The following is a 14,326-nucleotide window of genomic DNA, read 5'->3' as shown; positions in this document are numbered from 1 at the left end:
AAGCTCATAACGTGTAGATCAGGGGTAGTCAACCTTGGCTCTTTTATGACTTGTAGACTTCAACTCCCAGAATTCCTGAGCCAGCTGTGCTGGCTCAGGAATTCTGGGAGTTGAAGTCCACGAGTCATAAAAGAGCCAAGGTTGACTACCCCTGGTGTAGATAGTAGTTTGTCTCTTGTAGAAATTGGCACGCTTGCCACGCTCATCACTTTGACTTCAAAACATTGTGAATGTACAAGTTTTCAGTCTCCGTTTCCATCTCCGTTCAAATTGAAAGTTTCAATGCTTTGTGTTCATCAGCTGCCAGTCGTGTTCCAAGTTGTAGACGGATACACGGTGCTTTTCGTTTTGTAAAATAAATACGTAGCTTAAAATAGTCGCATCAGAAAAATAACATAAGATTTTAAACCTGAGTGTTTCATTTTAGTGTACTTTGCCCTGGGGGACTCTCTCTAGTCTGAAACTAGAAAGTCGGAAAGACAGCGATGATGGTCCCATCATGTGGGTACGTCCAGGAGAACAGATGATTCCTGTGGCAGATATGCCAAAGTCGCCTTTCAAAAGGAAAAGGTCTGTTATAATATCTGGTTGACTTCAATATTCAGTAATATTTCATACTCCAGTTCCCAGGATTAGTGTAGCAGAAGGAATGGTAGAACCTGAGGGCAGAGTTAAGAGAGGAATCAGCCTAGAACAGTGGAGACGAACCTATGGCACGCGTGCCAGAGGCGGCACTCGGAGCCCTCTCTGTGGGCACACGCACCATGCCCCGGAGATGGCAACCGTCCCTCTTCAACCAGTTGCCCACTAACTCGCCGAGGTCCCATGTGGCCGGATGCATCCCAGCACGGCTGGTTTCCCTCCCCCCCTATCCCATCCTTCCTGGCCTTGCATGCTCTCCTTTTCCCAGGCACGACTCACTGCATTGCCTCCTCAGCTGTCGGCAGGCCGTCCAGCTCAGAGGTGGCAGGCTGAACTGCTGGCGGCGGGCTGCGGAGCCCCAGAGTGCGCCAGTCGAAGGGCCGGCAGGCTGTGACTGCTGACGGATAATGTTGGCCCCCATGCGCTCGCTGGCCCCGGCCCCTGCCTCGCCACAATGGCACCCCCACCCTGCCTCGCCTCACCCCACAGGATGAGCCTCCTGCCCACTGTCCCACTTGCCAGAGACCTCCCCAATCCTTTCCGGCCCCCACAGGCATCCCTCCCCTCGAGCAACATCGAGGTGACCACACCCACCTTGGCCACACCCACCCAGCCTGGCATGACCACAGCCACGCCCACCCAGTGGGCCACGCCCACCTGGCACTCAGTGATAAATAAGTGGGTTTTGGGTTGCAGTTTGGGCACGCAGTCTCTAAAAGGTTCGCCATCACTGGCCTAGAATCCTATGTAGCCACAAGTGGACTAAGTCCAAGTTCCCTTGAATTCCGTGGACCCTTATCTTAACTCTTGAGTAGGTACCAACCTTTAGTTGAGAAGATTCCTGTGCACAGGCTTTTGGCAATAAATCAGTTTAATGGCACCTTCACTTGTGGACCTGATCTTTCCTACCAGACAATTGGCAATGCAGTGACTGTGTATTGTCAGTGTATAGAGGGCACACCCTAAAGAACTGCTTTCCCAGTTATCACATATTTTCTCCTAAATGGCAGCTGAGGTTTAACAAGGGCTTCAGAGATTGATTGTCAGATAGCTAATTAAAGATTCTATAATCTTTAATGTTTAATGTTCTTGCTTTCTCTCCTCCCCCACTTCTTGTTCTTAAAGATGCTATTTCCTGCCAAAGAAATAAATTTATTTAATAATTATTCCCTTTAAGCAGCCCACATTTCATGCAACGTGTATGCCAGTTTGATTTTATTCGGGTTCCCTCCCCCCCAATCATTTCAATAATTATCAAACAAAATAGATAAAACAAATTCATCAACCTAATATAAAAAATACATTTTTTAAAAAATGGGGGGAATCCCCTCCCCCAAATACTAAAAAAAAAAAGAAACTTACAAGAAAGAAATGGAAATGCTGGATTTACAAATGAAACTGGATGATCATTTAAAAAAAAATGAATGTACAAATCATGTATCAAAAGTACGGTGTGGACTGTACGTTTACACTGAAATATTAGAGACTTAGATTTTATTTTTAAAAAATTATAAATGGATTTGGGTAAAAATGATAAGAACTTTGTTAGAAGGGCAAAAATTGTAGAAGAAAACGGGATGTTAGAATATATAGGACTTAAGGCTGGAAGGAAGGAAGAAAAATACAAAATTGGTTTCAGTGATGAGTTGCTATCTTTGGTGACATTCAGTGGTTAAATAACAACAAATTGGCTACTGCTAAGGATGTCTTAAATAACGCAGGCTATTAAAAAAATCGGGGTAAATCTATGATTTAATTTCATAAGTAAAATACCGATTTTTGCAGAGTTTGATCCACGATGTCCTCATACCCTTGACTCCGGCCTTAAGGTTTTTATTTAATCTTTAGGCAAACATACTGCAATGTTGAGAACTCTGCCTCAGTGTCCATATATTGACAGTGTGGTGGAGGCCTCTTTTATGAAAAGGGATATTCAGTTATGGCTATGTTAATTAAAGAGTCAGTATCTAGGGATCAAAGGGTTTAGGATAAGGGAAAACCCAGGTTCTCGTCCACTTTTAGCCATAGAAGCTCACTTGGTGCTCTTTGGACCAATTGCCCTTTCTCAGTCCATCCTCCCTCATGGAAGAATTGGAAAAGTCTGTGTTATATACAGTAGTGGCCAAAATGTTAGAAACATTTTGGGGAAAGTGTACAGTAGAAATGCCACCTTTGGTTAAGTTTCCACCCATTTTTCTTCTAATTTATAACGGTAGCCTTGTTAACTTAATAATACTGTTTTACATCGCTTTCTGGGTGACCAGTCAACTCTTTGCACCATGACTTTAATTTTATGACGTTTTACAAGCTCACTAAATGAAAGAACACAAAAAAACCCCAACCAACTTGATAGCGATCACATCACACACTGACAAATGTCCTCCTCTCAGCTTCAATACATGATGTCAATAACTGAATCCTACTGTGATCGGATTGGCTCATTGCCAAAACAAGATGACACCTGATTGGCTCTCTAAACACTCACGCTCATTGGCTACAACCAGATGAAGGAAAGCTACCTGAGATCAACCTAAGCAAGTTGTGCTTCCCTTTTCTGGTTATTTGGCTATATAGCTTTTTATAGAATACAGTACAGATAATTGAACCAACTTTGTTGCATTACATTCTTGATTAAATTATCTTTCCCATTGATATATAATTTTATGATACTACTCCCCAAAAAGTGGTGTTATTAGCCCATCAAACCTCAAAAATACACTTTTCCCCAAAGGTTTCCACAATTTTGGCCACTACTGTACAGTATGGCTCGGGACTGGGTTATTTGCGGGACTCTCTCCCCCCAATTGTATCTCCCCATTTGATGCTGTGAGTGAAATTAAACCTGCGCAGCCAACATCTTTAAAATGTGACTGAGGTGCAGCCTTTCTGTTATTTTGTTTTAACAGAACTACCAATGAAATTAAAAACCTGCAGTACCTACCTCGTACTAGCGAGCCTCGTGAAATGCTTTTCGAAGACAGGACACGAGCCCATGCAGATCACATAGGACAAGGATTTGAACGACAGACCACAGCTGCCGTCGGAGTGTTAAAGGCAGTGCATTGTGGAGAATGGTATGTAATGGCCGCCCGGTTCAGGAAAACATCTGCAGAATACTAGACATGTCTTAGCAATGAGAAAAACTGCCTGAAAGTGAGTTATGATAACACCTTTCAAGTATTTGAAGGGGTTGTCTCACAGAAAAATATCCAGCCTTGTTTTTTTGTCATTCAGAAGTGCAAGATACGGAACGTGGATCTTGAGAATATTTATAGCTCGGAGTTGAATTGTGGGATACTTGGTGTTCTCTGAGCTTGGTGCTTTTCTTGTAGACATTTCATGACCAAACTAGGTAACACCATCAGTACTAAAAGGGAGTAGAGTTTGAATTTGCTCTTATTTTTATATACTAACGGCTTGCCCTATCAGTGTAAGACAGGGGTGCCAAATTGCCAGCCCACAGGCCAGATGCGTCATGCCGAAACCCGCCCACCCCAGCTCCGGCAATGGGGGGGGGGAAGTTGCGATATGTCGCGACACGTCACGTGACATTGCGAGTTTGACACCCCTGGTGTAAGAGCAGACCCCACTCCCTTGTAGCACTGATAAAGTTATTTAATTGGGTAATGAAACGCCTGCAAGAAAACCACCAGGCTCAGAGAGCACCAAGGACCCCTACACAATGATTTTTAATTATAGATCAAGGCAATTTTGGATTAGGAAAGATATCCTATTGATAAGAGCAGGTTGATAGTTGAACCAATTAAACCAAGAGATGCTAAGATCTTTTTCACTGGATATCTTCAAACCTGCCAATCTGGGAGGTTGGATTAAATATCCTTTCCCCTGTCTAGTTTTTTCTAGACATTTTATCAATAGAGATACCATTTAGTAAGAATTTTCATACTAAACAGCATTCAGTAGCATTAAAGAAAGACATTTAAAATGATATTGAAGGAGGAAGAATTCTTGTTGCCATATTTTATCAGTAGGGGTAATCCACACAGTTACCTAGAAAAATGAAAATTATATCTTGATTTGGAGAATTGCTAATTGCCTGACACTTAAGGAATGGAAGAATGGAAGAATAATAGTTAATCTTTTGGTTTGAAATTGGATTATGTAGATGGTAGTAGTAAAGCCTCCAAGTCCTAGTGACTTATTCTATGGATATTTCCATTCTCCATGTAGTTTTCTTGGAAATCATACATTGTCTCTGTCTGTTTTCCTGACTAGTCAACAGCACTAAGAATAGTCTAAAGCAGGGGCCTTCAAACTTGGCCCTTTTATGACTTGTGGACTTGCGTGCCTGGCTGAGGAATTCTGGGAGTTGAAGTCCACAAGTCATAAAAGGGCCAAGTTTGAAGACCCCTGGTCTAAAGGTTTCTCATCCCTATACTTAATCAAGATGGTCTCAGCATAGCTTCTAAGCCCAGGCAGTGCTAACCAGATGCTGGGTCAGTGGCTTGTCTGACTTATGAATCCTATTGCTTTACTCTCTTCTCATAACTCAGTGTAAAAGCAAAACATTCCTTCAATTCATTTCTGTGTGGTGTCTGTTGCCAAACTATTTGGTTCTCTCTTCACTAAGCAACAATTATGGGATGGTCCTGCTCAGAAACTAAATCATAGTACAAGATGCAGAACTTTGGCATCGATTACTACAATGTCTTCCTTATGTCAAATTTAAGTTTAAGCATATGCCAAATGAGCTTTACATCCACAGTATGCTCAATACATGGGACATTTCTCAGTAGCTCATTTTACATTGAGTACAGCTACAAAAACAACACCGCTGCATGACATTTAATTTTTCAGTAGTTGTGTACCGGGATCAACTTTCTTTTAGTTACAGAATGCAGTAGGAGAAGAAAAACCAATAGACATACACAGATGCACAGAGAGGGAGGGAGAGAGAGGGAGAGTAAGTATTAGAGAGAGGGTGAGAGGAGAAAAAGTACTTTTTTGAAAATGTCCAATTTTAATAATCTTGAAACATGCTGTTCCTGTATGTTTCTCTCTTGAAGAGCATGTACACTGGCCATTATGATGGGATGAGAAACCAATGATAAAAATCAAATTATCAAGGTGGACTTCAACGCCAGTAATTTATTTTGGCATTTCACAAGTTTTCTTTTATCGTCATCTTGATTTCTTGATCCATGTAGTTTCTGCGTTTCACTCTCTGATCCCTCTACCTCTTAGTCACTAGAAAATAGAACCCAACAGCTTTTTGGATGGCTTTGCAGTAGTCATGGCCTCCAAGTCCTTCAAACTGCAGTTATCAACATTGTAAGGCATTTTTTTTCCTTAATGAAGGCTAGAAATTTTATTTGCTTTTTTTAAAGTTGTCAGCAGCCAGCTTTCAGAGGGTGGTTTATGAAATTCATTAGACTAGTCGTCCCTCTACAACAGTGTTTCTCAACCTTGACAATTTTAAGGCATGTGGACTTCAACTCCCAGAATTCCACAGCCAGCAATGCTGGCTGTGGAATTCTGGGAGTTGAAGTCCACATGCCTTAAAATTGTCAAGGTTGAGAAACACTGCTCTACAACTTCTACCTGCTTTATCTTCCAACAAAGCTATTATCATCTCTTCCTGGTTGCAATAATGTTTCATTGGCTGGTGGGATTGATTTAAATATTAAATTTTTCATCTTCATTCTCCTTGTTTTTTGTCTGATGGGTGAGAGGGAGCGCTTGGAGGAGCAGAATTTTCATTTGCTAAAGTGATATTTTCAGCTTCCTCTTCTAATACTTCCTATTTTGGGCACAAAGAAGACGAGCTATTTTTGAAAAAAAAATATGATAATGTAAATTATCTAAATCCTACCTCGGTAAATTGCAAAATAGAATCGGCAGATGGTTCACGATGGCTTTCAGCACTACTGGTTGATGCAATTTGCCTACTGCAATCAGTTGGGCGCTCCATCTGTGATTGTGCAGCCCGATGCCAAAATGCCAAGATCGTCTTCTGGCTGATTTTTTTTTTTCTCCTCTTCTATTGATCTTTCATCCCCAAATGCCTGAGTGTTTTAGGAACTGTGTGCCAGAATAAACCAGTCTCATCTGCATTGCAAATCCGACATAGTTATGAGTCATTCATTATGGGTGATGTTATGTAACTTTTTCCTTAAAGCCTAAGTTTCATTCATTCACCATCTGGATGTTCACAGTTCCAAGATTAGACAGTTCCACAGACATGCAAATGGAGATGTGCCGTTTGCAATTGTAATAGCTGCTAATCCCTAGTTTTATTCTCCATAAATGAACGTCACCCAAACGTAACGTTCCACCACTGCTTTGCTAAATGTGGTTTTTGTGTCCCACTTTAAATGACTTTCACCCCAAGCGCAGTTTAGGTACTGCTATGATTTATATCACACTGAAGACATAGTTCCGTACAGGTAGTCCTTGACTCATGAAGCAGTTAAGTGAGTTTTGCCCTATTTTACGGCCTTTCTTGCCACAGTTGTTAAGTGAATCACACCAGTTGTTCAGTTAGTAACCCGGTGGTTAAGTGAATCTGGCTTCCCCGTTGACTTGACTTGTCAGAAGGTCTGAAAAGGAGATCACGTCACCCCAGGACTACTAACCGTCATAAATATGTGTCAATTGCCCATAGTCTGAATTTTGATTGTGTGACCATGGGGATGTTGCCACAGTCATAAGTGTGAAAAACAGTCATAAGTCACTTTTTTCAGTGCCGTTGTAACTTTGAATGGTCACTAAATAAACTGCTCTAAGTCAAGGACTAGCTCGGGGGTAGGCAACCTTGGCCCTTTTATGACTCATGGATTTCAACTCCCAGAATTCCTGAGCCAGCCGTGCTGAGGAGAAAGGGAGAGGTTTCCAAGCTGAGCCATGCTGGCTCAGGAATTCTGGGAGTTGAAGTCCACGAGTCATAAAAGGGCCACGTTTGACGACCCCTGATATAGGGCAGGGGTGGGGAACCTTGGCTCTTTTATGACCCGTGGACTTCAACTCCCAGAATTCCTGAGCCAGCCATGCTGAGGGGAAAGGGAGAGGTTTCCAAGCTGGGCCATGCTGGCTCAGGAATACTGGGAGTTGAAGTCCACGAGTCATAAAAGAGCCAAGGTTGCCTACCCCTGGACTAGCTGTACAAATATTAGAAATGTTTTTTTTTTCCACCCCATACTTTTCGCAAGTCCATGCAATGGGCATTTCAGAGTTTAGGTTATCCATCAATTATAGCCTGTGTTATATGGTGAAATTTATTCTTTGGCTGTTTCCACCCACTCCTACCGGTGCTCAGCTTAGAGGTGTCTTTAGCCTTACCTCTAAGCTTAGTCAGGTTTTACTTTTAGACATCAGCCAATGTTCCAGAGGATATGGTCTACACTGCTATTATTTGCTCATGCAGATCTAACATGGGTGTTGGTCTGTGCTGCTGTTCCATGAAAAGAATTTTAACAATTTCGGTTGCTCTTGATTGCTTAGTATTTGGGCTTCCCCCAAATTGGAATACAGGTGGTCCTCGAGTTACAGCCACAATGGAGCTCAAAATTTATGTTGCTAAGGGAGAAATGTGTTAAGTGAGTTTTGCCCCATTTTACGGCTTTTCTTGTCAGGTTTGTTAAGTGGATCCCTGCAGTTGTGAAGTTAGCAACGCCGTTATTAAGTGAATCTGGCTTCCCCTTTGACTTTGCTTGTGAGGAGGTCACAAAAGGTGATCACATGACTCCGGGACGCTGCGACCATCCTAAACATGAGCCAGTTGTCAAGCATCTGAATGTAAAATCACATGACCACGGGGATGCTGCAATGGTCATCAGTGTGAAAAAAGGTCATAAGTCCCTTTTTTCAGTCCCGGTGTAACTTCGAACGATCACTACACAAACTGTTGTAAGTCGAGGATTACCTGTACAGGTTGGAATAGGACAACCCACTGCAGCCCATTTGCCACGGCCAACGCAGCGTGGGACATGTCGCGGTGGGACCGCTTAACAATTCAATTTGATTATTTAAAATAAATAAAAAAATAATGTTTGTCATTCCAATTTCATTCTGTCGAATGAATATTCTTTAATATTCTTTCGAATATTCTTTAATGATTCCATTCCACCCTTTTTTTGATATTAGTGTAACTCTTGTCGCACAGCAAGTCATGCAGGGCAAGTTGTCCCGCAGGGTGTTGGCTGTGGTGAGTGGGCCACGGCGAATTGTCGTAGACCCTTTATAAGGTATTTTTATAGAGTTTTGCTTAACTTGCTTTATAAGTATTTAGTTACAATTTTGAATAATCCTGAATGTCAACTTTTTCCCCCCCCCTCCCCTTGTGTAGGGTTGAACAGCCTCGCATAACCAAAGACGTAATTTGTTTTCACGCGGACGATTTCTTAGAGGTAGTTCAACGACTGCAGCTAGATTTGCACGAGCCGCCGCTTTCTCAGGTAACTGCCTTGATCGATTGGATGACGTTGAAGAAGAATGTTACAGGATATTTGAAGGAGGTCTTTATTCTCTCCCTTTTTCTTTCTAGTGCGTCCAGTGGGTGGACGATGCGAAACTGAACCAGTTACGAAGGGAAGGCATCCGCTACGCCAGGATCCAGTTGTACGATAACGATATTTATTTTATACCGCGGAACGTTATACATCAATTCAAGACAGTTTCAGCTGTGTGTAGCTTGGCGTGGCACGTGCGCCTCAAGCTGTACCACTCGGAGGCCGAGAACCAAGCCCCCTGCGAAACGGACCCCCCAACCGATCCCACGTCTTCTTCTATTACGGGACTTCAGGCCGGCAGCGCCCTCCCTCCCACGGACATCGGCGCCTCCGAAGAAACCAAATTCTCCAGTAGCCTTCAGACTAAACACGCGAAGCAGGAGGTTCCCTGCCCGCCCCACGAACCCGCTCTCTCTCTCCAGAGTCCAGGGGACCCCCTTCCGGTGGACCTTCCCGAAAAGACGGCGGCCTCCAGAGCTGCGGAATGTCAGAAAGCTAAAGCGAGACCGGATCACGCTCACTTGACAGGCTGGAGACCTGAGACTGACTCGAACCCCGAGCCCGGCCACCAATACACGCAGGACAGCCTGTGCCCCGGGGGTCGTGTGAATCAGGAAGACACGAGACTGAGGAGCTCAACTTACCCGAGTCTGCATGGCAAACCAGAAGACGATTTTTTGTGTTAAGTGTGTGTGTGTGTGCGTGCGCGTGCGTGTGGGCGTGGGCGGGCGTATATGTTTTTAAAATACTTTTAAAATATAACGACACAATGTAAGGAGGCTTACATCTTACATTCTGTGAGGCAGGATTTTTTTTTTTTTTTTTTTTTAAAACCTGCCCTTGCAGCTGTTGCAGCATAAAATAGTTTATGTAGCTTTGTAACATTCCTCAGTGCCTGTCCGTAACTGTAAACGTTTGAAAGCACTTAGGGCCAGACGCACTGTAAACACTGCAGGTATAACATAAAAAAAAAAGTCTTTAAAATATGAGTTGTAGGTTTTAGAATAGAGCTGACATTTAACATTATATATATATATATATATATATTTTGTAAGATAAGCCAGAATTCTTTTTTGACAATTCCAGGCTTTTCCATAGAGCTTATTTATACCATTTTTTTTTCTCCTCTCCTTTTTAATGTGTCAGCACTGTAGTGTAAATAGCTTTTTTAAAAAAAACAAAACAAAACGAAACGAAAACAAAAAAACTTTTTAGTGTGATTTATATTAAAATGTGAGCCGCTTAATAAAGGTTCATAATAATTATTTTTATTTTGGGAAAAAAATCTCCGTCCTGGTATAAAAAAACAAAACAAAAGGGAAATATTCTTATATTAAAAAAATGGATAGATGTATTAAAAGTAAGATAGAATTTGTTGTTGAATTTCCACAAAATCTTAATCTGGAGAAGAATAGGAAAGGTACACTTCCTTTTGGTCGGATGCTAGACAATATATCAGAATTAAGACAAAACTTTCTTCCCTTTCCCCATCTTTTGAACCTTAGACTTCAGCAAGGATTGAACATTTGAGTACTCTTGACTGGCATATCACTAAAGTGGAGTCCTAATGGGTGGCAAATCATAAATAAATACAAAAAAAGAGGGATACAAAAAACAACAGTACTACAGTTTACCAGTTATTTGAACAAAATGTATCAATAGACTAGCACTGATCCACTTATTTCTTTTTCCCCCTGTCAATTCTGCAGATAACTAAAGAGGGTTTTACAATACATCTAAGAAAGGAAAAATAAAGAGCAATGCATTTACAACCAAGAATATAGCGCCCGATCAGTATGAATTTCCCTCATGCATCTGGCTAAATACAGTTAGGAATATGCTTAGTTTAATTCCCTCTGGGCCAGAACTTAAAAAAAAGTTTTCCTTTATATAACAGAACCCAAGAACCGCTGCCTATTTCTGCCCTCTTTTATGGCACAAACTCTCTTCCATTATTCCCAGCTATAATATGAAAAAATACCCACTAAAATATCCGCCCGTCTTGTCAATTCCATTCTGAGTCTTCAGCTTTGCCATCCAGGTGATGACGATCTTCACCGCAACCTTGGCCTGGCCATTTGGTTGAGCACGCAATAAACCTCTCCTTGTCACATCGCTGAGTTGTTTTGGCTTGCGGTGCTGTAATTGTGGTCATTTATTTAGAGAGAAGCCAATCCTTAGACTTCATTTGTGAGTGGGACTGTTTTACAGCGACGTTTAATGTGTGGGCCTGCATCCAGCTGGTGACAAAATGTCACAGGAGCCAGTGCTAGAAAAAGGTTGAGAATCGGCTAGCCCTCAATGGGAATTTAAAATTGATCTGCGGTAGGGAATATATATACTGCCCTTTCCCATACAAAAGAGAGGCAGAAACCCAGTGAAAATGTCCGCTGGCGTGCTTTGTTATACTGTGTGAGTAATAATAATAATGATAAAGTTGGAAGGGACCTTGGAAGTCATCAAGTCCAACCCCCTGCTCAGGCAGGAAACCCTATACCATTTTGGACAAATGGCTGTCCAGTCTCTTCTTAAAAACTTCCAGTGTTGGAGCATTCACCGCTTCTGGAGGCAGGTTGTTCCACTGGTTAATTGTTCTCACTGTCAGGAAGTTTCTCCTTAGAACTGTGAAAATTTAAAAGAAAAGGCAGAGATGCAGAGATTGGGTACAAGGACAATAATCCACCTGTGGTAACCGAGCATTTGATAGAATAGTCATGGTTGATTCTTAGCCTCTTCCACTTTGAACTCTATGGGTATTTTGAAGCTTTAATATATCGTCTTAAAAAAAGAAAAGCACAGCCAGAAAAAAAATATACCTTTGGACCTTTAAAACATATAAAACCAGATAATAATTGCCGTGCATTTTAAGCATTGAGGATGATTTCCAGAAGGCTCCTGCTATGAATATAGGAGTCAACGTGGTTTTCCCTATACAAAGTGACGGTTATAGCCCTTTCAGATTGCCGATGTCAGCAAGCGCCATTATTTTTGTGGGTCGTTTTGTACACAGTTCGATCAACCTGTCTTAACAATGTCAGGCAGTTTCTGTAAGAGGCTGCTTTTGTGCTTTCCCTTTGAGGTTTACGCAGTGTGCTGAAAATGTTACGGAGTGCTGACACCCTTTGTTTAAATCAATTGTTCATCTGAAACTAAACTGTCATTGGATATTGTCATTTCTACCTTTTTGTAGGGCTGTTCTATTTGGCGTGTAAAAACCTGGACGGCCTCTAGAAGGAAGCAGTGTGTTAGAATTTTCTAATTCTTTCTGCTGTCGTCTAGTGCTTCTCTCCCATCTTTACAGCCCAAATATATTAGCCTTAATCTTTTGTTTTTTCCTCCAGAAATATGTCCTTCCTAGTCTCCTTCCACTTACCTGCTTTGACTGATGCAACAACATGATAAATGCTCCTTTTTTTTTAAAAAAAAGAAGTGCTCTGAGCTTCTTCATGCTCTCCATCTCACGCTAGAATTTAAGAAGAAACCACTTTCAATCTGTATCTTTCCCAATTTAGGATTTGAATTGTTGGGATTAGGCTGGTTATGACGCCCTGGCTTCCCTTTATTTTTTAACATGCAAGTAGCCCTTGACTTAGGACCACAATTGAGCCCAACATTTCTGTTGCTAAGCGAAACATTTATTAAGCGAGTTTTGCCCCATTTTACAACCTTTCTTGTCACAGTTGTTAAGCGAATCCCTAGTTGCTAAATTAAGTCACACCGTTGTTAAGTGAGTCTGTCTTCCCCCTTGACTTTGCTTGTCAGATGGTTGCAAAAGGGGATCACGTGACCCCGGGACACTGCGACCGTCATACACGTGAGTCAGTTGCCAAGCGGCTGGATTTTGATCACGTGACCGTGGGGATGCTGCAATGGTCGTAGGTGCGAAAAACCGTCACAAGTCACCTTTTTTCAATGCCTTTCTAACTTTGAATGGTTAGTAAATGAACTGCTTAAGTCAAAGGCGGTAACCTGCATTATGTAGTAGGCGAAGAAGAGTGTCAGCAATTATAATCGTTAGGAATTGGATTGATAAACATTTCCCCCCCCCCCCCGATTTTGGAATTTGAGATCCAAACGAAGTATAGAAAAGTACGGCGTAGCATTTCTGAAAAACAAAGGATTTGCCCAAATTTGGATCCCAGACCTATTGTTTTGCTGGAATGTAATTGACTACATAATTTGTTTTGAAATGGAAAATGTTTGTATTATGTATCCTAGACAACCGTGGAGCATTCCAAAACTTAATTCACGGATTATGCTTAAAACCTGGTTCAATCGTAGTGTGCAAATCATTTTTGGTTCATTGAGAAGGTGATGAATGCTATAGGCCAGGGGTAGGCAACCTTGGCTCTTTTATGATTCGTGGACTTCAACTCCCAGAATTCCTGAGCCAGCCATGCTGGCTCAGGAATTCTGGGAGTTGAAGTCCACGAATCATAAAAGAGCCAAGGTTGCCTACCCCTGCTATAGGCCCTTCCTGATGGAAGGGTCCTGTAACTTATTATTTCTACCAGGCCAGTCAAGCAAAATTGTAATTCTTCTGAAGAGACTGTGGTGGGAAAGTATGCATGGGTTGTTTCTAGATCCTTACTACTAGACTGAGTAGCTCTGATAAAAAGCCAGTTGCCTATTATCTGGTCCTCAAGTCAATTAACAATGGGAAGAAAAAAGTCATAAGACATTTTGAAAGTCTACCTTTTACATTTCTATAAATATAAACTTGCAGACGCTAAAACAAGCAGGAAGCAGATCACAGCCGTAATATTCTTCCTGTTAACAGTTGTCTGTATGCTTCCTTCCAAAAATTCTTCTAACCATACCATAAAAAAAAAGGCTGTGTTGTTTTGCTTTTGGTAGAAAACCAACCCTGTTGAGTTGCTATATTTTTTCTTCCACAGTGTGGAATACAGTTGGTTACCTTTATCGAGAACAAACAAAAACATTCCACCTGTGTTGAAAAATGTGTGAACCGGCGCGTAAAACTCGTTATCCCGTGTCTTTGAATATTTCATTGTATGTAAGGCTAGCTTAATATATGCTAAGCTGATTTGGTTTAAGTATGGTTTAAATACGCCACCGTGGCGGGATTTGCATTTGACTAATCTGTACAGAAGCAAACCTGTGTGTGTGTGAACGTGTGAATTCTGAGCATGAATGGAAGAGGTGAGAAACAACGAGAAAGCAATATAGCTTCAGAATACCTTACTATATAAGGC

General features: G+C 41.7%; 1 protein-coding gene across 1 annotated transcript; it reads left to right on the top strand.

Moving 5' to 3' along the window:
• The first annotated feature begins 433 nt into the window (after positions 1-433).
• Positions 434-9,807, top strand: LOC107298277 (round spermatid basic protein 1-like protein). Its single transcript, XM_015827651.1, has 4 exons — positions 434-570; positions 3,549-3,716; positions 8,948-9,056; positions 9,146-9,807. Exons 1-4 carry the CDS (start codon positions 500-502, stop codon positions 9,794-9,796), a joined length of 999 nt encoding a protein of 332 aa, XP_015683137.1. The 5' UTR covers positions 434-499; the 3' UTR covers positions 9,797-9,807.
• The last annotated feature ends 4,519 nt before the right edge of the window (positions 9,808-14,326 follow it).

The sequence above is a fragment of the Protobothrops mucrosquamatus genome, unplaced genomic scaffold (genome assembly GCF_001527695.2).
Source record: "Protobothrops mucrosquamatus isolate PMUCROS unplaced genomic scaffold, P.Mucros_1.0 scaffold3841, whole genome shotgun sequence".
Lineage (NCBI taxonomy): Eukaryota > Metazoa > Chordata > Lepidosauria > Squamata > Viperidae > Protobothrops > Protobothrops mucrosquamatus.
This window is presented reverse-complemented; position numbering and strand designations above follow the sequence as displayed.

What these genes read in the sequence shown, in the direction of transcription:
- LOC107298277 (XM_015827651.1), top strand. Translation starts at nt 500, where the DNA reads ATGTGGGTACGTCCAGGAGAACAGATGATTCCTGTGGCAGATATGCCA. An exon ending in TCGCCTTTCAAAAGGAAAAG is followed by an intron (nt 571 to 3,548) that starts GTCTGTTATAAT and finishes TTGTTTTAACAG; the next exon opens with AACTACCAATGAAATTAAAA. An exon ending in ACGAGCCGCCGCTTTCTCAG is followed by an intron (nt 9,057 to 9,145) that starts GTAACTGCCTTG and finishes TTTTCTTTCTAG; the next exon opens with TGCGTCCAGTGGGTGGACGA.